This window comes from Hemiscyllium ocellatum, chromosome 3 (assembly GCF_020745735.1).
Source record: "Hemiscyllium ocellatum isolate sHemOce1 chromosome 3, sHemOce1.pat.X.cur, whole genome shotgun sequence".
Classification (NCBI taxonomy): domain Eukaryota; kingdom Metazoa; phylum Chordata; class Chondrichthyes; order Orectolobiformes; family Hemiscylliidae; genus Hemiscyllium; species Hemiscyllium ocellatum.
In genome coordinates, this window is record NC_083403.1 from 55,411,802 (window position 1) to 55,433,417 (window position 21,616).

Genomic DNA, 21,616 nt, shown 5'->3' on the forward strand with positions numbered 1-21,616 from the left:
GTTTAGGAGGATGTGGGCTAATTGCTGGCAAATGGGACCGGATTAATTTCAGACATCTGGTCAGCGTGGGTGAGTTGAAGGTTCTGTTCCCATGCTGTACAGCTCTACGATTGTATAAGTTGAGTTAGCAACTTGTTTCAGGGTCCCGGATAGAACCATTAATTTAAAAAAAAGCGTTGAGTGAACGCAGAGAAGCCTGCCAAAAAGGAAATAGCTTATAGACGTGCAGGCTGAGCAAGATGCTGTAGTATGATGATAGAGGTGACCCTTTGCTGAGGTTTGAGTATTTGTAAGGTTATTGCCAAGGTAAAAGGGATAAAGCAGTTTTTCAGATTGAAATAAACTAATTTCATATAATTCGTGTTTGGTGTAACACAGTTTGTATTTTCTCTTGTGGAATTTTTTTTTTGGTTAAAGGTGCATCCGCAGTCTCCAGTTAATTTGTTCAATGACTGACTTCTGCAGTTTAAAAAAAACTATCAAGCCAGGCCTTAATCTGGGATCTGATTTGTGCGATATTACCATCAGTTGGGATCATAACAGTTTTTCCATTTGAAACCGTTGGCCTTCCTGCATTTACTTCAACACTGAATATGGAATGATTCACCATTGATAACTATGATTCAACTTGAAAGGAAATTGGGTAACTATTTGAGAAGGGAGAATGTAAAAGATTTCATAGAAATTGTAGTAAAATTCAATTAATGTTGACAGTTCAATTTGAAGAACACCAGTGCAAAAACCCAAATGTTTATCATAAACTGCTCAGTGCATTGGTGGGAAGGGGCAATTTAACTTGTGAATAATCACAAATCTGAAGTAATGGCCTGTAGCTGTATGCAAGTCTTCTGAAGTTTTTGCTTTTTAGACTTTTTAATTGAAGGCTGTTTTCTTGTTTTCGGTTGTAAGCCAATAAATGCTATAGATCCAAAAGCCAAAACTGAAAAATCTGAAATAAAAGTAGAAAACTTAGAATTGCTCAGAATGTAAGTCAACATATATGGAGAGAGAAACAATGAACATTTCAGACTATTCGCTTTTCATCAGTACTAGGAAACGTTGGAAAAATGTGATTTATTGGTTGAAGTAAATTAAAATGGGAGGATGGATGTAGGAAGAAAAGGGAAACCGAAAGAACTGCAGATGGTGTAAATCAGAAACAAAAACAAGTTGCAGGAAAAGTTGAGCAGGTCTGGTAGCATCTGTGAAGAGAAATCAAGAGTTAATGTTTCCTGCCTGGTGACCCTTCCTCAGAATGGCCCTACTGAGAAGAAAAGGGTGGGGAGGGGTGGGCGGTTTGGAATGAGGTAGTGGTGCAGTGATATTTTAATTCCCCGAGATTAATTCCCTGTGGGCATGATTTTGAATCCCACCAAGGCAGATGATTAATGTTGAATTCAAATAATAAATCTGGAATTTGAAAGAAAGGTTGATGTGTTGGTAACCCTGATCATTTGTCAGATCTTGTTCACCCGTTCCCTTTAGAAAGGGAAAACTTGTCTTCCTCACCTGGTTTAGCCTGTACGTGACTCCAGGCTGACAGTACTGTGGTTAGCTCTTCACTGCCCCATGAAACGGCTGAGCAAGCTATTCGGTTCAAGTACCATTAAGAAAGGGCAACAAATGCTGTCCTTGCCAAAGATCCTCACATTCTATGAAGGAATTTAAAAAAAATGAAAGATAGGAGAGTTTAAATGTGAACTTCAATGGGGCATTGCAGGAGACCGTCTTCAGCCTCCCACTTGGTTTGAATGATGCTTGGTGTAAGCTCAAGAAACAGTAACTCACCTTGTTTGCTTTTTAACTTTCTGCACTCAACATGGAGTTCAGTGATTTCAGACCATAATCTGTGACCCCATATGTTCAACTTTTCTTTGCATGGGGTAATACAGTGGCTAGCACTGCTGCTTCTCAGCATCAGGAACCCAAGTTCGATTCCAGACTTGGATGATTGCCTGTGTGGAGTTTGCACATTGTCCCCATGTTTGCGTGGGTTTCTGCCGGGCGCTCCGGTTTCTTCCATAGTCCAAAGATGTGCAAGTTAGATAGATCGGCCATGCTAAATTGCCCCTTTTTTTGCTAAGGATGTGCAGGCTAGGTAGATTAACCATGGTTAATGTGAGGTAACGGTGATAGGGTGATGGTTTGGTGTGTGTGTGTGTGTGTGTGTGTGTGTGTGTGTAAAAGTGGGAGTGAAAGAATATATGTCCGAATAGGATGCTGTTCTGAGGGTCAGTGTAGACTCGATGGCCAAAAACTGTCTATCTGCATTGTGGGGATTCTGCAATTCTCTGTTTTCTAATGACAACTCTTTATCGGTTTGCCAATCTCAGCCCCTCAAGACACAGCTTTTCTTTCTTTACTTATCTTATTACCATTCCCTTTGGCCTTGCATTGCCCATCTTTTTGTCATTTAACTTCTTCTGTCTTAAACTTCAACTCAGACCTTCTCTTTTCTTTTCAGCTATCCTTCCCCTCTTATTTGTTTAGTAATTACTACATTTTAAAATCTTTCAGTTGTGATGAAAAGTCAGTTTTAGTCCATCTATTGCTTCAGTTGCTTCCACGCCAATTTTGCTAGCATCAACTTACTTGGTAAATGTAAATCAACAGTATTCATGTGCCACAGCTGTGCTTTCTACCTCCATGTGTAAATCCCCTTTTTTAAAATATACCTATGGATACAGCGAGTTTTGAGAAGATTTGTAACTCAGGTTGAGGTTCTGGATGTAAGTTTGCTTGCTGAGCTGGAAGATTTGTTTTCAGACTTTTCATCACCATACTAGGTAACATCTTTGAGCTTCCTGTGAAGCACTGGTGTTAGTGACCTGCTTTCTATTTGTGTTTCTATTTCCAACATCACCAACCCAAGGAAATCTAAACACATAAATAAAAAGCAGGTCACTAACACCAGTGCTTCACCGGAGGTTCACTGATGATGTTTCCTCGTATGGTGACAAAATGTCTGAAATCGAACCTTCCAGGTCAGCGAGCAAACTTAGATCCAGAACTTATGGATACATTTTGGATTCCTGTTTTATTTCAGTTGTCAGTTAATTCTGTCAAGCTCACTTTGCTGCACCTTTTTTATTCATTCTTCTCTGAACTTTCTGTTTTTAGCTTGATTCCCACTTGTATAATCAACTTGACATTAGTCAAATGCACCTTTTTTGCTGTTTCATCTAGCTCTTTGTCTTTCATCATCCAGAGAATTCGGATTTTATTTGTCCTTTCTCCCTCATGCCTTGACTATGCCTGAATTATCTCCTCTTTCAAGGAAGCCTATCATTGAACTGTAATATTACCTGTTAGTCTTGAATTCTTCTATTGTGATTCTCTATATTAATGTCAATAAGAAATTATAGTCTGTACTTTTAAAACAAATCTGCACATAATTTATTCTTTAGCATGCTGAGAGCTGACCTTACAGAGGTTTATAAAATCATGAAGGGCATGGATAAGGTAAATAGACCATCTTTTCCCAAGGATGGGGGAGTCCAGAACCAAAGGGCATAGGTTTAAGATGAGAGGGGAAAGATTTAAAAGGGACCTTTGGGGCAATGTTTTCATTTAGAGGGTGGTGTATGTATGCAATGAGCTGCCAGAGGAAGTTGTGGAGGCTGGTACAATTACAACATTTAAAAACAACTGGATGGCTATATGAATAGGATGGGTTTAGAGGGATATGAGCCAAGTTTTGGCAAATGGGACTAGATTAATTTAGGATATCTGGTCTGCATGAATGAGTTGGACTGAAGGGTCTACTTCCATGCTGTACATTTCTATGACTCTTAATTTTGCAGGTGCTATGAATGTGATGAGGAATTAATATCGTGCCATAAAAAGGTTCTTTCACACTTGCTGGATTTTCTGCAAAGACATGCTACTAAGACCCACTCAGGTAAAGCATTTTCATATATTATGATCAGTGAACTGTACCTGGGTATAGGAATAAGTTCAGACTGAGATCCAATTACATAATTATATTTTATAACAACGAAATGTGGAAAAAATCTCCACCTATATTGAACAAGATTCAGAAATGAAATGAGTCATTGAATATATTCTTGATGAGATAAAATACAGCAGTTGTACAGTTCAAATTCCGATTTTAAACTTGTTCATAAATTTCATCTGATTATATCTGTTCTCCAGTACAACAGGATGACCACCTGTCAACTATGCCAGATTCTATCAATGTAGCCAGATGTGCTTCTGATTTTAATAGAGCAGCATGAACAAAATAGAGTATTATGACACTGTTTAATAATGTATAAAAACCTGTTGTAAGTTGCTTTACTTTTAGTCTAGGGAAAGATTGTTTGCAATTCTTTTTACATTTGGTGAGTTAGCTTTGTTTATCAATGAATAATCTACAACAGTTTTCCATATGCATTTTTAAGGTAAGGCTAAGTTTGATCATGTTGTTATTTGAATGACTCTTGATATAACTTTTAGTAACTTGACTGTTTCTGCATGCAAGTAGCTCAACCTGGCTTATGTTTTCACCTCCTTTTACTTAATAAAAGCAGCCTTTTATTTGTTATCTTCTAATAATACAAATAAGTGCAGAAACTCATGATTGAAGACTGACTCACAGCAATCCAAGTTCACTTTTTAAATATTGAAACCACTGTTCCACTTTGAAATATGGGAACTGTACAATGCTAGGTTCACTTGAAGCCATTTATATGCAAGTGCATTAAATTATAACTTTAATATGTTCTCTTTCGGGCTGTAAACAATTAGTTGCTAAGTATGTAACTGGGAGCATTAAAAAAATCAGTATTTAAGGTTAGTGCTAGACTGTACTTGTAAAAGGTACCAGAGTAATATTTGTTATTGCCGGGCTTTTTTTCAAAAATGTGGTGTTACTGGTTCTCATGCAAATCTTGATACAAAGATTAATGATTAGAACATGGTGCTGGATGACCCCAAGGTGCTTTGGACTGTTCTAATGAATCTCTAAAGTGGAGGTGCTAGTTTTGGACTGGGTGGAACAAAGTTAAAAATAACTCAACACCAGGTTATAGTCCAACAGGTTCATTTGGAAGTACAAGCTTTTGGAGCACTGCTTCTTCGTCACTTAGGCTAGTGGGGCAAGATCATAGGACGCAGAATATATATTAAAAGATCAAAGTGTCATACAATTGATGCAGTGTATTGAACAAACCTAGATTTCTGTTAAGTCTGTAATCACTTCGAATAGGTTGCAGATTTCGATTCATTAATTTGTAAATCCCAGAACTTCTTTTAAGTCGCATTCCCAAGATAACTTCAGTTTTTTTTTAAAAAGTGATATCTCAGCTCAGACAATGCATTAAAAATGTGAGGTTAGAGTCTGTCTATCTATTCCAAGCTTGAGTCAGACTGGTTCTGTTTCCAAAATTGGTTCAATTGGCTCAATGGCTGTTTTGAGGTAGAGAGTGATGCCAAAATCACAGGTTCAATTCTTGTACCAGCTGAGAACACAAAGGAAGATCAACGTCTCAATCTTGCCCCTCGCCTGAAGCATTGTAACCTTCAAGTTAATCTCACCAAAGTCAGTTGTCCCTAATGGAAGAACAGCCCCATGGTCCTCCAGGACTCTAGCATAGATGGAATATGCAAATGCATAATATAACAAAACTATTAGGTTTAATTAAAAAAAACTATGAAACAATACATATTTGAGTTGATATAGCAAATTAAAATTAATTCCTCATCTGTATTTACTTGGAATTGAAGTGAATCATTTAAATTGTTGAAAAATATTTTGTGACGTTAGATCAGCTGGAATGTACAGTTCCTGCCTTTTATGTAAAAGTTTGATCAAGTCACTATAAAGAGCATTTTAATTTTCCCAACTTTCTCTTGTGCCCAATGCATCATTGCATGGATTAACTATGAACAGCACAGAGCCACACTATATGTGTGGTGATAATGGGGATGGGAAAACAAGACAGCAGTTGAAACTAAAGCAATAAACTAACTTCTGCAAACATGGTACTGATACAGGTAGTTCTCCTATAATGTTATAGCTGTGTTCCAGTGAAACCTCACCCAATAGAAAATCGCTTGATATAAATAATGGCACCTATGGGAAAAGAGGGGTTAGGGGCAGACCAGCAAAGAACATCACCCAAAAATCACCCAAAAGTCTAACACAAGATATGAAGATATAAATCATATATATCAACAAAGCAAAAGTAAATTTAACATAGTACATTTAAACAATATCATTAATGCAGGGATAGAGCGTCATCATGATACGCAAGATAGACTCCATCATTCCTGTTACGTGAGCTATATCACGTATTCTCTACATACTTTCAAAGCACTTTATCATATATAGCTTCTCTTCCAGTATTATACCCTATCGTTTGCATTCGCCACCCACAGTTTTATCACCAGGATGCTTCTTGCTAACATTCTTGCTGCTATGCATCTCCATTTCTTTTCAAAAATGGAATAATCCAGGAGTAGTGTACCTTTCCCAGGAAGCTGCTCAATGTATCTGTCTCAGAAAGCTGCTCTGTCAGCAGCTGACTTTGGTACTCGTGCAAAATGGCAGGGAGACTTAAGTGTGGATATCAACGCATGCGAAGAACAAAGCACATGAAATGATCACAGCTGGAATTGCACTATTGCGAAGAGAAGCAAGCATTCTCAAAAATACCGTTCCTCAATTTCTCAGCGATGTTATAAACAAATCATCCTGCTGGAATGCTCATTATCCTAGAACTACCTGTACAGGAGAGACAAGAAGGATTAGAATTTCCTTAGCTCCTCTCAACAAGGTTCTGGAGAATTGTGTGCCTCGATTGATAATGTCAGCAGGAGAGTTTTCAAGGTAGAGAGATTCCTTAGACACCTTGTGGGTGATGGCACCTGTAAAGGTTAGGATGGTTCCACATAAAGAGTCAGGAGGGTTTCCTTGTGGAACGTTTTTGCTGTTGCTTTTGTTGAGAGCTTAACCAAACTCAGCAGAGGTATGGGAGCTTGGAGAGAATAATATCAAGGTACACAAAATACTGGGAGAGGCAGATAACATGAGAATAGAGCCTGGTGTGTTGTTGAGTAGAGGCAGAGTCAGAGAGAAAAGTAATGAAGGTAAATCAAAATTATGCATGTATACAATCATTTAGTATATTTAATAAGAATAGTGAGGTTGCAGGCATAGCTTGTCTAATGGAAATAAGATGTTGGGTGACAACAAAGTCTTAGCTTAAGAAATGGCAGGAATGGGTGTTAAATATCTCTGATTTCAAGGTGTTCAGAAAGTTTGAAAAGGTTAAAAAGGAGGCATGGCGCTTTTATAAAGGAGAGCTCTGCAGTGCTGAAGAAAAAGTGTGTCCTGGAGAGTTCAAGGACAGAATTGATTTGGTTTGAGTTAAGGAGGAAAAGAGATTCAATTACATTATTCAGTGGAAACTATAGAGCATGCACAATTGGGAAGGATATAAAGGAACAAATCTGAAAGGAAATTAGAGATCAGTGCAAACATAAAGTTGTTATAATGGGGCCCGTTTTTTAATAAAACTGAATACAGGCTAGGATAATGACAATGTCAAGAATAGTGAGGGGCCAAGCATTCAAAGACTTATGTTCCAGAGGATTCCACCCAGGAGTATGCATACAATCAAACAAGAGAGGAACTAGACCTGGTTATTGGGAATGAGATGAGGCATGTACAGCAAGTGTTGGTGAGGGTACATTTAGAGGACAGTGATCATTCTATCATAAGATATAGGATGATTGTTGAAAATGAAAATTAATATATATATAAAGAATAATTAACAAGAGGAAAGCTAACTTCAATGGGGAAAGAAAGAATTAAGCCAGATAGACTGAAATCAAAAGCTAATGGAAAAAAAGAGGAGCTGAGTAATGGGTTACCTTTAACGAGATGGATGAGGCAGAGTTAATGTGTGTTCCCTCAAAACGGAAAGGTAGGGCAAGGAGTATTCCCCAAATATGAAGGAGATATTGAAGAAAAATATAAATAAAAGTTCTATTTATTACAGGTGCAAGGTAGAAAATGCAATTGAGAACCAAGCTAAATATGGAAATCTCAGAGGAGTGAGAGCTGAATAAGCAAAGAAGAGAAACAAAGAGTGATAAGGAAAAAAATCTGGCAGGGAAATCCCAAATGCTATGGCAGGATGCTAATTGTAAAAGCAGTAGGGCCAATTAGGGATCAGAAAGGAGATTTACACATGGAGTTAGGAGGCATGTTGGACTGTTAAATGATACTCTTACCTTATAACAAGTGAATACTTCTCAGATTCATGAGGTTTATTTGGAAGTATAAGATTTTGGAGCACTGCTCCTTCATCAGGTAGGCTAGTGAAGCAGGACCGTAGGACACAGATTTTATAGTAAAAGATCAAATTATCATACAACAGATGGGCCAATGGGCTGAGAAGTGACAGGTGGAGTTTAATTTAGATAAATGTGAGGTGCTGCATTTTGGGAAAGCAAATCAGAGCTGGACTTATACACTTATACACTTAATGGTAACGTCCTGTGGAGTATTGCTGAACAAAGAGCCTTTACAGTGCAGGTTCATAGCTCCTTTAAAGTGGAGTCGCAGGTAGATAGGATAGTGAAAAAGGCATTTGGTATGCTTTCCTTTATTGGTCAGTGCATTGAGTATAGGAGTTGACAGTCATGTTGCAGCTATACAGGGCATTTGTTAGGCCACTGTTGGAATATTGTGTGCAATTCTGGTCTCCTTTCTATCGGAAGGATGTTGTGAAAGTTGAAAGGGTTCATAAAAGGTTTACATGTATGTTGCCATGGTTGGAGGGTTTGATCTGTAGGGAGAGGTTAAATAGACTGGGCTTTTTTTCCCTAGAACCTCAGTGGCTGAGGGGTGACTTAAGAGCCGTTTATAAAAACATGGATAGGATGAAAAACCAAGGTATTTTCCTCAGGGTAGTGGAATCTAAAGCTAGAAGGCATAGGTTTAACGTGACAGGGGAAAGATTCGCATCTGACCTAAGGGGCAGCGTTTTCACACAGAATGGTGCCTGTGTGGAATGAACTACCGGAGGAAATGGTGGATGCTGGTACAATTACAACATTTAAAATGCATATGGATGGGTATATGAATAAGAAGGTTTAGAGGGATATGGACTAAGTACTGGCAAATGGGACTTGATTAATATGGGATATCTGGTCGGCATGGGTGAGTTGAACCAAAGGGTCTGTTTCCATGCTGTACAGCTCTGTGCCTCTGGTATTTCAGAGGAAGAAATGGGATCTCACCACCTTGTCAAAAACAACTGCAAATTTCTCCTTTGATTTAGAGAAGGCTATACCTAAAATAGATTGTGCTGGTTCCCCTGTTAGACAAGGAAAGGGGTGGGGAAGAGGTTGGCAGCTCAATCAGACTATGGCGAGATTAGAATGGTTCTGCAATCTTCCTGTAAGGAACCTGACTGTTCTGGATGAGAAGATTCAGTGATATGCTTTAAGTATTCCAACCAATGTGCACTGTGTCCATGAAGTTTAAGTTTAGTCACAAGGAGCTGTCTTTTGAAGCTGCACAAATTGGTTCTTTCCATGGGTTTTTGAGAAGGAAACCAAATGGAAGCACTGCTATTTGAAGGGTGTACCTTGCACATAATGGAACAGGCTTGAAGAACAAGGTCAAAGAGGAAAATGACAAAAATTACTGACTCTGCAGATCTCCTGAGGTAGTCAGAATGATGGCATAGATTGACCCTGCCATTCTTCTGCTTATCTTGCAGCTCAGGAGGAACCAGTGGTGAAGGTTGGCGGTGCAGCAGCAGCCATTAATCACGTCAAACCTGCAGAGGGGCAATAGCCAGGACAACAGAGGCAATGACGTTGACCCAAAACCTCACCTACAGGTTTTTATGTAGCTATCAGCAACTGACAGGCAGCACCAAAGACACCATAGATGTATCCAAGGGCATACAATACATCACAAGAGACTCTCACTTGACTAAAAATACACTTAGTCACTTCCTCTTGGTTGCAGACATCAGGTAGTCAGGGCAGTGTACTTGGCTACCTAGCAAATTTCCAACAGGAGAAAGGATGTAACCAATTGCACTCACATAATGATCAGAGCACCATATCAGCAATCAGCAGTGTTTATCAATTGGAAAGAATTCCACTACCTGAAAATGCATTTATAACCAAATACTGTCGATCTATGCATGATATTTGGGGAAGTGTCATGACTCCTACAGTCTTAAAACACTCTCAGGTGTCTGCACCTTTCTGTACCCTTTGTCACATACGAGACAGGCTATCTTGAGACCTTGTTGACCACATCCATCAGGTATCCTCAGCCTGATGCCGAGGAGTAGTATAAAGCTACAGATGGCTCCACAAGGACCACTGTTGAGCAGACCATAGGCACTGCTTTACAACCCGAACAGAATGTCCAAAATTATTGTGGGACACTGCTCCTTCACAAACTCACTCAACAAAGGATGGAGATGTCTTAGGAGACAAAGAAATGGAGGAGTAAGATGCTGTCATAGATGAAGATGTTAAAGGGTGGGGATCCTGAGAAATGCTCAGAGGAGAAGGAATCAGGGCAATGGTTTGACAAGGCAGACTCCATGGCAACCTTACAGCAAGCCATGCCCAGTGCAATTGAACTACTTGGACATGTTTGTTTTAATGTTAGATCTTTTGTATAAAGCTGGCTAAATGCCACAGTTTGTTCTGTGTAACATACCTAATTGACTGATTTTGCATGATCATTTTATATAAAGGCTGCATTTTAAATTTTAATGTGCTGGTACAGTGATAACTTACAAGTATTGATCTATGTGTACACACCCATCCTGCAACAGCTGCAGTTGCACGACCAACAAACAGGGCCTCCTGGAGGTATGCAGAATTATGGGCTTTGTCTCAAGGAAAGAAAAAATATATACTAGGGAACAATCATCTTGGAGAATGATCCACAGCTGTCCCTCATCTTGTATGATGTCAGTAATCACTTTTTCCGACACTATTCCAATAGTCTGGGATAGTGTTGAGGCCAGCATGGTGGCAATGTGGTAGTACACAGCCGAGAATAAATTGCCATGGGATTCTAAAATATTGCCTCTTGATCTCATGATGTCTCATGGCATCAGGTCAAACATGGGCAAGGAAACTTACTGATTACAATGTGCTGTCTTCCCTAACGTGATGAATGAATGCTCATCCATGTTGAATAACTTTTGGAGGAAACACACATGTTCCAAGGATCAGAATGTACTCCAGGTGGGGGATTTCACTGTCCACCATTGAGATTGGCTTGGCAGTAGCATTATTGATTGAGCTGATCAGTTCCTAAAGGACATAGCTGCCACGCTGTTGGCACAAGAGAAAATATACTTGATCTCAACCTCAACCTCACCCATTTGCTGCCACTGATGCATCTGTCCATGACAATATTATTAAGAGTGACTATCACAAAGTCCTGCTTTCATATTAATAACACCTTATGCTGTGTTCTGTGGCATTATCACTCTGCTAAATGGAGCACACTTTGAACAGCTCTAGCAACTCAAGGGTAGCTATCATGAGGCACTTTTGGCATCAGCAAAAACAGAATTGTACTCCAGCATAATCTGCAACCTCATGGCCTTGTGCATGCACACTCTAACATTACCATCAAGCCAGACGATCATCCCTAGCTAATGAAGAATGTAGGAGGGCTAACTTGTAACAGCACCAAATATACTTAAAAATGAGGTGTCAACCTGGTAAAGCTACAACACAGGATTCCTTGCAAACTAAAAAGGGTTAGCATTAAGTAAAAGCGAGAGCTAATGGATCCCACAATCAGTAGGTCAGATCTAAGCCCTGCAGTTCTGCCATCATCCAGTCATGAATGGTGGTAGACAATCAAATGCTTGTCCAGAAATATCGTCATCCTCAATGATGAAAGGATCCAACACATAGATAAGGCTGAAACATTTGCAACAATTTTCATCCCCCTCAGCATCTCAGATGCCAGTTCTCAGCCAACTCGATTCACTCCAAATGATATCAAGAAATAGTTGGAAGAACAGGATTCTTCGAGGTAGGAAACAGAAGGTGATAACAGGAGACTACTTATGTGGCTGGAGGCTAGTGTCTAGTGGCGAATTACAGGAATCAATGTTGGGTCTCTTATTGTTTGTTTTTTTTATATATATGATATAGATCAGACTTTTAAGTACGTTTGTGGATGGCTTGAAGATTGGTTGGGTGGTTAATTATGAGGAAGACAGCCTTGGGTTACAGGAAGATCTAGACAGTTTGGCCAGATGGAACTTAATCCTGATGCACTTTGGAAAAACAAACAAGACAAGGGTGTACTTGATGAATGTCAGAACACCGGATGGCACGATGGCTCAGTGATTAGCACAGTTGCCTCACATCACCAGATTCAATTCTAACCATGGGCAAATGTTTGTGTGGAGTTTGCATGTTCTCTCCATGTCTACGTAGGTTTCCTCCGGGTGCTCCAGTTTCTTCACACAGTCCAAAGATGTTCAGCTTAGGTGGATTGGCCATGCTCAATTGCCCTTAGTGTTCAGGGATACACAGGCTAGATGGATTAGTCATGAAAAATGCAGGGCTACACAGGTTGGGGGATGGGGGGGATTTCCGGGTGGGATGCTGTTCGGACAGGCAGTATGGACATGATGAGCTGAATGGCTTGCTTCCAGTGTATGGATTCTATGGACCAGGAAGCTCAGGAACTGAGGGATCTTGGGATATTTGTCCACAGATTCCTAAACATGGCAGGACAAGTTGAAAGGGTAGTTAAGGCATGTGGGTCAACTGCTTTTATCAGTTGTGCTATAGGGAATAAAAGCAGGGAGTTTATGTTGGACAAAACTTTGGCTACAGCAGGAGTACTGTGTGCAATTTTATTGTCACACTACAGGAAGGTAATGATTGCACTAGGTGGGGTGCAGAGAAGAATCACCAGAATGTTGCCTTTTGCATTTTAGCTGTGAAGAGATGTTGACTGACTTGGGTTCTTTTATTTATAATAGAGTAGTCTTAGGGCGGACATGAATGAGTTGTATAGGATAGTGAGGTACATGGACAGAGTGAAAAGGAACCAGCTGTTCCTCTTAGTTGAAGGGTCAGTAATGATGGAGCATAATTTGAAGATGAAAGGCAGGAGGTTTAGAGAGGATGTGAGGAAAATAGTCTTCACCCAGAGAGTAGTGGGAATCTGGAATGCATTGCCTTGGATTGTAGTAGAGGTGGGAAGCATCATAACTTTCAAAATGTATGTGGATGAGCACTTGAAATCTCATAAACTACAAGGCCGTGGGCCAAGTGCTGGGAATTGGTTTGAATGCAGATAGTTTGGTGCAGACTTGATAGACTGTAGGGCCTTTCTGTGTTGTATGACTCTATAGGGTCTGAAATGGGGATGTTCACTAATGATTGCACTGCATTTTGTGGACTGCTCAGATACTGAAGCAGCCCATGTCCAAATACAGCAAGCTGTGAACAATATTCAGGTAGGTGCTGAAAAATGGCAAGTAACATTCACAACATAAAAGCAATGGCCATCCCCAGTAAGAGACCATCTAACCATCACCTATTGATATTCAGTGATAGTTTTACTATCCCTGAATTCCCCACTATTAACATCTTGGGTGTTACCATTGAACAGAATTTTACTGGGCTCATCAGATTAATACAGTGGCTCCATGTGCAGGTCAGAGGCTAGGAATACTGTGGCGAGTAACTGACTTGCTGATCTCCCAAAGTCTGTTCACCATCCACAAATCAACAGTTTAGTAGAATAGTCCCCACTTGTCTGGATGAATGCAGTCCAACAATACCATCCAGGACACTACATCCTGCTTGATTGGCATCACGTCCACAAGCATCCATTGCCAACAGGAGCACTGTGCTCTGCAAAAATTGGCTTATGTTTCCGAGACAGTACCTTCCAAACCCAGGGCCACTTGCATCTAGAAGAACAAGGACAGTAGATACGTGGGAACACAATCACCTGCAAGTTCCTTTTCCAAGAGACTTGCCATTCTGACTTGGAAATATTACAGTTGTAGTTCCTTTAGTGTCATTGGATTAAATCCTAGAATTACCTTCTTAATGACATTGTGGCTCTACTTACAGTACATAGACTTCAAGTTCAAGAAGGCAGCTCAATACCACCACCTCAAGGGCAGCTATGGACTGACAAGAAACTTCTGGCCCAGCCACCAATGCCCAGGTGCTACAAGTGAATAAAAAAGTCTTTTGACTGTACTCTGAGCATCCTCAGCGAATGGTTCATTTTCTCTCTGCTTCCCCCAAGCAGTTAAGTCATTCTTTTGGACATTGCCTCATTTACTGAGAATAGTTAGCCTGGTTATAGTGACCCCAGGTAGGGAAAGATCTTTTATTCCTACACCTTGTAGAACCTGACCACATTCACTCATTATGTTTATGAATTATCTGTGTTGTGCACACACTTACAATTCTTGATCCGGTGTCTTTAGTTTGACCTCACCAGAAAATTTCAGTGTCCATGAATTTAATCTTTAGATCATTGACTGCAGTCCCTAAGTACTAGGTCTATGGTACATTGAGTCATGAGAACACTGTTAGGCGCACACATCGCTAATGATGTGAGACAATCAGAGATGTTCAGAAGGAAGACTAGTATCTCCTTGCGACTGAGGATGATGTCCATTCCTTTCAATTCAGCAGCCTTGTTGGCATCCAGCGGGGTAACCTTAGAACAATGCAAGTGATTATATGTTTACAGACTATATAGATTGTTGAATTACTGCTACGTCTATGTACTGCTTGACATCCTCCACTAAGGTGGAGGGAACCTGCTGATTTATACGCCTTGGTGACCGCAGTGATTCTGGCAAGCATCCCTGGGGGACTCGTAGCCAATAAGGGCATTCTGGTGAGTGTCTCCTGTACTAATGTATGTACACCCTGCTGCTTCACCCAATGGTAGGGGGGAGATGGAGAGGCATGGCATATCTGGAGTGTCCTGAGATAAAGATCTGAGGTTCCGGGCTATCTTTCCTTTTTTCTGTTGGGGCCTGCTGGTACCACCCTGTTCCTTGTGGAGTAAGATCAAGGTGCCTCGTCCCACACTTACCTTGCTATTGATGCTGCAGATCCATAGTTACAGCGATCAAGTGCAGGTCCAATCCATTTTTGGCAGCCACAAAGTGTTCTACTGCATCTGGATCTTCAACATTCCTGCTACCCTTTCCAGAGGGCACCTTCAACTTTCACTCAAATCCACGTAATTGCCCTGGGCATCACTGTCTGATGTTTCCCTTCCTGTGTCTGTAGATTGACCATGTTTCTTGCGACTGAATAGAGGCATGTCATCTGCCTGGGACTGAGCAGATACCTGATCTCCAGCAGTCGTCTAATCATTGCTTCCTGCACTGGCTATGGGCCAGTGTCAGTGATATGTTAACCAGATACAGTGGGCTTAGTTGCACAAATTGGTGTGACCACTGAGGTGAATGTTTCTGGTGGTGGAATGTGTAAATACACATAATGGTGCCTTGTCTGAAGTTATGTTGGCACCATCCTCAAAGGTTGTGGTGGCGCTATTGGGCAGGGGGTGGGAGGTTGTGATGCCTTCTATTTTTTTTGTGTTCTGTTGGCTGAGGTAGAGGAGATGAGGAAGAATTAGTTGTTCTGCCTGGAGTTTTGGAGGCTGAGCAGTGACCTTCTCGAGGTTTATAAAATCATGAGGGGCATGGATAGGGTGAATTACTAAGGTCTTTTTCCCAGGGTGGAGCGTCCAAAACTGGAGGGCATAAGTTTAAGGTGAGAGGGGAAAGATTTAAGAGGGGGCTAAGGACCTACTTTTTCATGCAGAGTGGCATGTGTATGGAATAAGCTGCCTGAGGATATGGTGGAGGCTGGTACAATTACAACATTTAAAAAGTATCTAGATGAGTAAGTAACGAGGACAGGTTTAGATGTATATGGGCTAAATGCTGGCAAATGGGACTAGATTAATTTAGGATATCTGATCAGGTTGGACTGAAGGGTCTGTTTCCATTCTGTACAACTATGACTCTGAGATGCACAATCCGTTATTCATACCAATCTGTGACAGTGCCTGTATCTCAGAAGAGCAGATTGCAATTTTCCTCACTGGTTTGTGGTGACATTGTTACCTCTCCATCAGTAGTGACCAATCCTGGTCCTCACCTGTCAGCTGCATGGCCCGTTCTTTAAAAGGGATAAGGATCCAAATATCCTTACTGCTGTCTCCTGTTGTGGACCATCTCGTCCTGCAAATAGAGAAAAGAAAGGATTGAGTGCTTTATGGATATGCATAGTCATGCCTGATCCTGAGTCTTGTATAGTAATTAGTAGGGAACACTAAAGAAGAGTTAGAACTTAGGCAGCATGTGTACATTATGCATGTGATGCTGAAACTTGCAATTATTACTCTGCATCAGACACATTTAGATGAATGATATCCCCATGAATATGAGCTTTCAATAAAATGCCACTCACTGTGGCAGAGAATAGAAGGACTTTTTGCACTAGCTGTAGTCTTTTATATGGGCTACTGGCATTGACCTATGTATGTTACAACAAAGTTAAAAGCCATTTGGACAGGCATATGAATAGGAAAGATTTAGATAGATACGTGCAAATGGAACTAATTTAGTTTAGGAAACCTGGTTGGTGCAGATGAGTTGGACCGAAGGCCTGTGTCCGTGTTCTATGGCTGTATGATGGGAGGTCTTCCTCCTGCCATTAAGAAAAAGATCTTTCCTGCTTGGCCTGGAACAGTGCATTTACCAAAATATTGCTGAATGGGAGGGGTGATGGGGTAAGTTGCAATTTCTTTGTATGACTTTACCATGATGTGTCTTCGGGGTTTGAGACAACCAACACAGCAGCAATTAAAACATTTTGGCTGTCTGGTCCACATGATTTACTGTTCAACTTGTGGAAAAGCTTGCTTGCTATAGAGTACTATAGCACGAGAAAAGACACTTTGGTCCAACTCTTCCCCCGATGGCCAGACATCCCAATCTGATTTAGTCCCATTTGGCCTATATCCTCGAAGCCCTTCCTGTTCATAAGGGTGTCTTTTAAATGTTGCAATCCACCACTTCTTTTGGCAGCTTGTTCCATATTACCATCTGCTTGAAAACATTGCCCCTCATGTCCTTTCAAAATTGTTTCCCTCTCACTTTAAACCTATGTCCTCTGGTTTTGGACTCTCCCACCCTAGGGAAAAGACTTTGGCCATTCACCCTAAGAAGCCCCAGCCTACTCAGCCTCTCCCCATAGTTCAAACCCTCCAGTCCTGGCAACATCCTTGTAATTCTTTTCTGCACCATCTCAAGTTTAACAACATCCTTCCTATATGCGGTATTCTGTAAGTGGCCTCATCAATGTCCTATCTGGCCACAATATGACATCCCAACTCTGATACTCAGTATTATGACCACTAAAGGCAAGCATGTCAATTGCTGCCTTTGCCACCTTGTCTAGCTGTGACTCAATGTTCCAGGAACTATGCACCTTCTTCCCTAGGTCCCTTGGAGCACCACTCTCCAGGGCCCCTACCATTAACTGTATAATTTCTTACCAAAATGTATCAAATGAATCCCCCTGCCATTTTTATTTTACTGGTCAGTGTTAGTTGGTTGCTGGAAGAATAATAACTTTTTAGATTAAGTGATTGGCCTGTAATAATCAGGTGAGTGAGAAGCTGGAATTGATCAATCAAATTTTTGGAAGAGAACCCAAACTTGTTGCGTTTATACTGTAGCTATCAATGGTTGATGTGTAAGAAATTCCATGCTCCAGCAAGTTAAATATTCCAATCTGGGACAATCATAATAAATTGATATGAAACTAGGTATATGCATGATTTTATTGGTTAAGGACATCTTCCCTGTAACAGTTTACAATAATTTCAGTTGCAGAAGTAGTAAGCTCTTGTGTATCTTCTATTTTTTTGACAATGATTTTTCATGACTAACTCTGGGGCTTACTCTGTGAGGATCTGACACAAGTGACTGGCTATATTGCCTTCCTAAGAATTATGCCTGTGTCCTTGGGTACGTCTCACATTTTGTTGATGTTTGCCTTCTAAGGCAAAGCTCTGCTAACTTATATTGATATTCTGGCTCTTTTGCAGTTTACAAACTTCATGCACATTAGAAAGAATGATGCCCTCATATCTCTCAAGCACAAACTGATTAATCCTACAATTAGTTTTGTATTATTACCATGTTGTGATCTCTGGTATCACTGTGCTTAACCAACTATTGGGAGCCATACGTGAGAATTGTAGAATTAGAGTCAGAAGGATTTTGATTGGTTCTGTGAAGATTTTTTTATAATGGGCAGCAAGTCATTGTGGAACGGTGATCTAAATACATCATTGCTAACCAGGCATATCAATTCAGCCAACTCTTTTGCAAATCCTTCTGGTGTTAGAAGATAGGATGTTCATACTGCTGGGTTTATGCTGAAAATGTGTTGCTGGAAAAGCACAGCAGGTCAGGCAGCATCCAAGGAGAAGGAGAATCGACGTTTCGGGCATGAGCCCTTCTTCAGGAATCATTCCTGAAGAAGGGCTCATGCCCGAAACGTCGATTCTCCTGCTCCTTGGATGCTGCCTGACCTGCTGCACGTTTCCAGCGAAACATTTTCAGCTCTGATCTCCAGCATCTGCAGTCCTCACTTTCCACTGCTGGGTTTATGACAAGCTGAGTAAACAATAAAGTTTAGTTTTGACTTAAGACCAGAACAATCAGGTTTTTCTCTTCAAAACAGAACAATTACCTTCCTATATATAGATTAGAGTTTTTATAGTTCATTTCAGGAGAACAAGTTTCCTCACCACAAAGTTTTATTTTGTAGTATTTACTTGTATAGAAGTCTTCAAGTTGTTAGAACTGAGAAATTTTCCTTTTTCAGCATTGTGAAGTATTCAAGCCCACATACGCAAAATGGAATTGCAAAAGAAAAGTCTCAGCAATCCAAAGGAAACAAACTGGCCAAGGGTCAATTAAGTAAAGATATTATAAACTGAGATAGGAATGATATTTATCTGGGATTGAGTCTATAATGGATGGCATTGAGAAACACGTTGAAACTTTGTTTTTATGTGTGTGTATTAAAAAATTTCTGGATATAGTGCAGCTTTCTCCTTTAATGTAATAAATGTTCTGTTGTTAAACAATATCTATAGCTTTGTCTGATTATATTTCATTGATTATTCACCATGTTTAAAAATTACAAAGTGAAACATCTGATCTATTAAGCCAGGTTTCATTCTGGGGTCTGCTTGTCCACTTGTCAAGTTCCACCTCCCCACACCCTTTTCAATATGGGTATATGGCATGACAGGGGGCTCAATGGTACTAGCACTCACAATCATCTCCCATATACCCCAAGGAGAGCATAACACACTATAAAGAAAATACTACTAAAACAGAAAAGAGGAGTGAGCTGCAAGCAGTGATGATAGGGAGGGGTAAGAAAAAAAAAACACATCTGAGTATGATGAAATTTTCAAGAAAATAAAGAATGTATGAGGACTGCTAAGAGAGAAGTTTTTAATGCTATGTCTGAAGTGGTATTGGAGCTGTAATGAACTCAGAAAAATAATCAATTTTGATCAATAGAAAAAAATATATAGTAACAGACTGAGTGCATTAGAAAGCAAAATGTTTTTCAAATATATTCTTTCATCAGATGTGGATGTCACTGGCACTGTTTGCTGCTATTCCCTAATTTCTCTTCAATTGAGTAGTTTGCTAAGCCATTTCAGAGGGCAGTAAAAAGTCCACCAGATTTCTGTAAATCTGGAGTCAGGTGTAGGCCAGACCAAGTAAGAATGGCAGATTTTCTAAAAGACATTAGTGAACTAAATAGGTTTTTATGACAATTGATTATGGTTTCTTGGGTCCTGTTATTGCAGCTGAAAATGTGTTGCTGGTTAAAGCACAGCAGGTTAGGCAGCATCCAAGGAATAGGAAATTCGACGTTTCGACATGAGGAGAGTGTGCCAAGCAGGCTAAGATATTGCAGTCAGCTTTATATTCCAGATTTATTAATTGAACTGAAATTTCACCAGCTACCATGGAGGGATTTGAAACCATGTATCCAGAGCATTCGTCTTAGCTTCTGGGTTACTTGTTGAATGACATTACCACAATGCTGCCACCTCCCCCAAAAAATTGTAAAATATTGTTTGAAAGGTATGTAGTAGCAAAAGGATGAACAGAATCCATGTAAATATAAAATTGTATGATGATCCAAATTGAGGGAGTCCTCAACATATTGAGGAATAGGGTGAATGAAACATTATAACATCAGAGGTACTGATATTTAAAATGAATGTGTATCGGAAAGTGTCCAGGTATGGATAAAGGACCACCCAGAACATCTTGAGGTTCTTGGAAAGACAGTGTTATAAATAATGAGAAATTTGTATCAAATGTATAGAGAAGGATGCATTCCAGGTGAGCCATAGAAGAGTTAGAGCACAGAAGGTGGCTGTTTGGTCCATGGTTTCTGTGTCAGCTTAATAAATTAACCATCTATTCTAACCTTTATTTGAGGCATGAGACATTATTAGTTCAGTTACCTGAGAAATCTAAAGCAATGATTGCCATCATTTTTAGAACTATAAGCTTTCTAAGTCATCTCATAGAACCATGGAATCATACAGCATGAAAACAGACACTTCGGCCCAACTAGGCCACACCGACCTTATTTCCAAACTAAGTTATCCCCACTTGTGGGAGTATGGCCATGTCCCTCCATGTACTGTGTTTCCTATTCATGTTATTTTCCAAATGTCTTTTAAATGTAACTGTAACTGTACTTGCATCCATCTATTCCTCTAGTGGTTTATTCCACACATGAACCACTCTGAAAAAAAAAAATTGCACCTTATGTCCTTTTTAAAACTTTCTCCTCTCACCTTAAAAAGATGCTACCCAGTTTTGAACTCCCCCACCCTAGGGAAAAGCCCTTGTTGTTCACCTTATCTACGCCTCTCATGATTTTATAAACCTTTATAAGGTCACCTCTCAACCTCCTGTGTTGCAATGAAAAAGGTCCAAGCCTATCCAGCCTATTTTAATAAATCAAACCCTCCATTCCTGACAATGTTCCGGTAAATCGTTTCTGAACCCTCTCCAATTTAATAATATCCTTTTTAAAGCAAGAGGACCAAACTGCACATAGTACTCCAGAAGAAACCTCACCAATCTCCTGAACAACCTCAACTCCTACAAAAAGGTCTGAGCAATAAAGGCAAGTGTGCTAAATGCCATATTAGCCACCCTGTCTGCTTGTGAACAAACTTCAAAGAATTATGTACCTGAACCCTGAGGTGTCGGTGTTCTACAACACTACCCAAGGACCCCTATCATTCATTGCATAAGTCCTACCCTTATTTTGGCAAAATGCATACAGTCTGTTCTGAGAAAACCCAATAGTTCTGTTCTTGTGCGAATTTGTGTTATAGGAAAATTGCCCAAAAACTGTGCCATTTAAACTAATGGGGCTGGAATTGCGTTTTTGCCAATACAGATGAGGAAACTTCGCATTCTACAAATAATGGACTAAATTCTTGAATTGCATTAAAGCCAATTCGCATTGA

The 21,616-nt window shown here is 40.1% G+C and overlaps 1 protein-coding gene across 3 annotated transcripts in view; it reads left to right on the forward strand.

Moving 5' to 3' along the window:
* usp45 (ubiquitin specific peptidase 45) overlaps positions 1–21,616 on the forward strand; it is a 158,454-nt gene that overhangs the window by 20,899 nt on the left and 115,939 nt on the right. For 2 of the 3 annotated variants that reach the window (XM_060850186.1, XM_060850193.1), the window contains exon 5: positions 3,804–3,901. In XM_060850186.1, the coding sequence (XP_060706169.1) occupies positions 3,804–3,901 (98 nt within the window). Of the gene's footprint in view, positions 1–3,803; positions 3,902–9,812; positions 9,861–21,616 lie in introns of those variants that run through there. The other variant, XM_060850202.1, reaches the window with a different exon arrangement.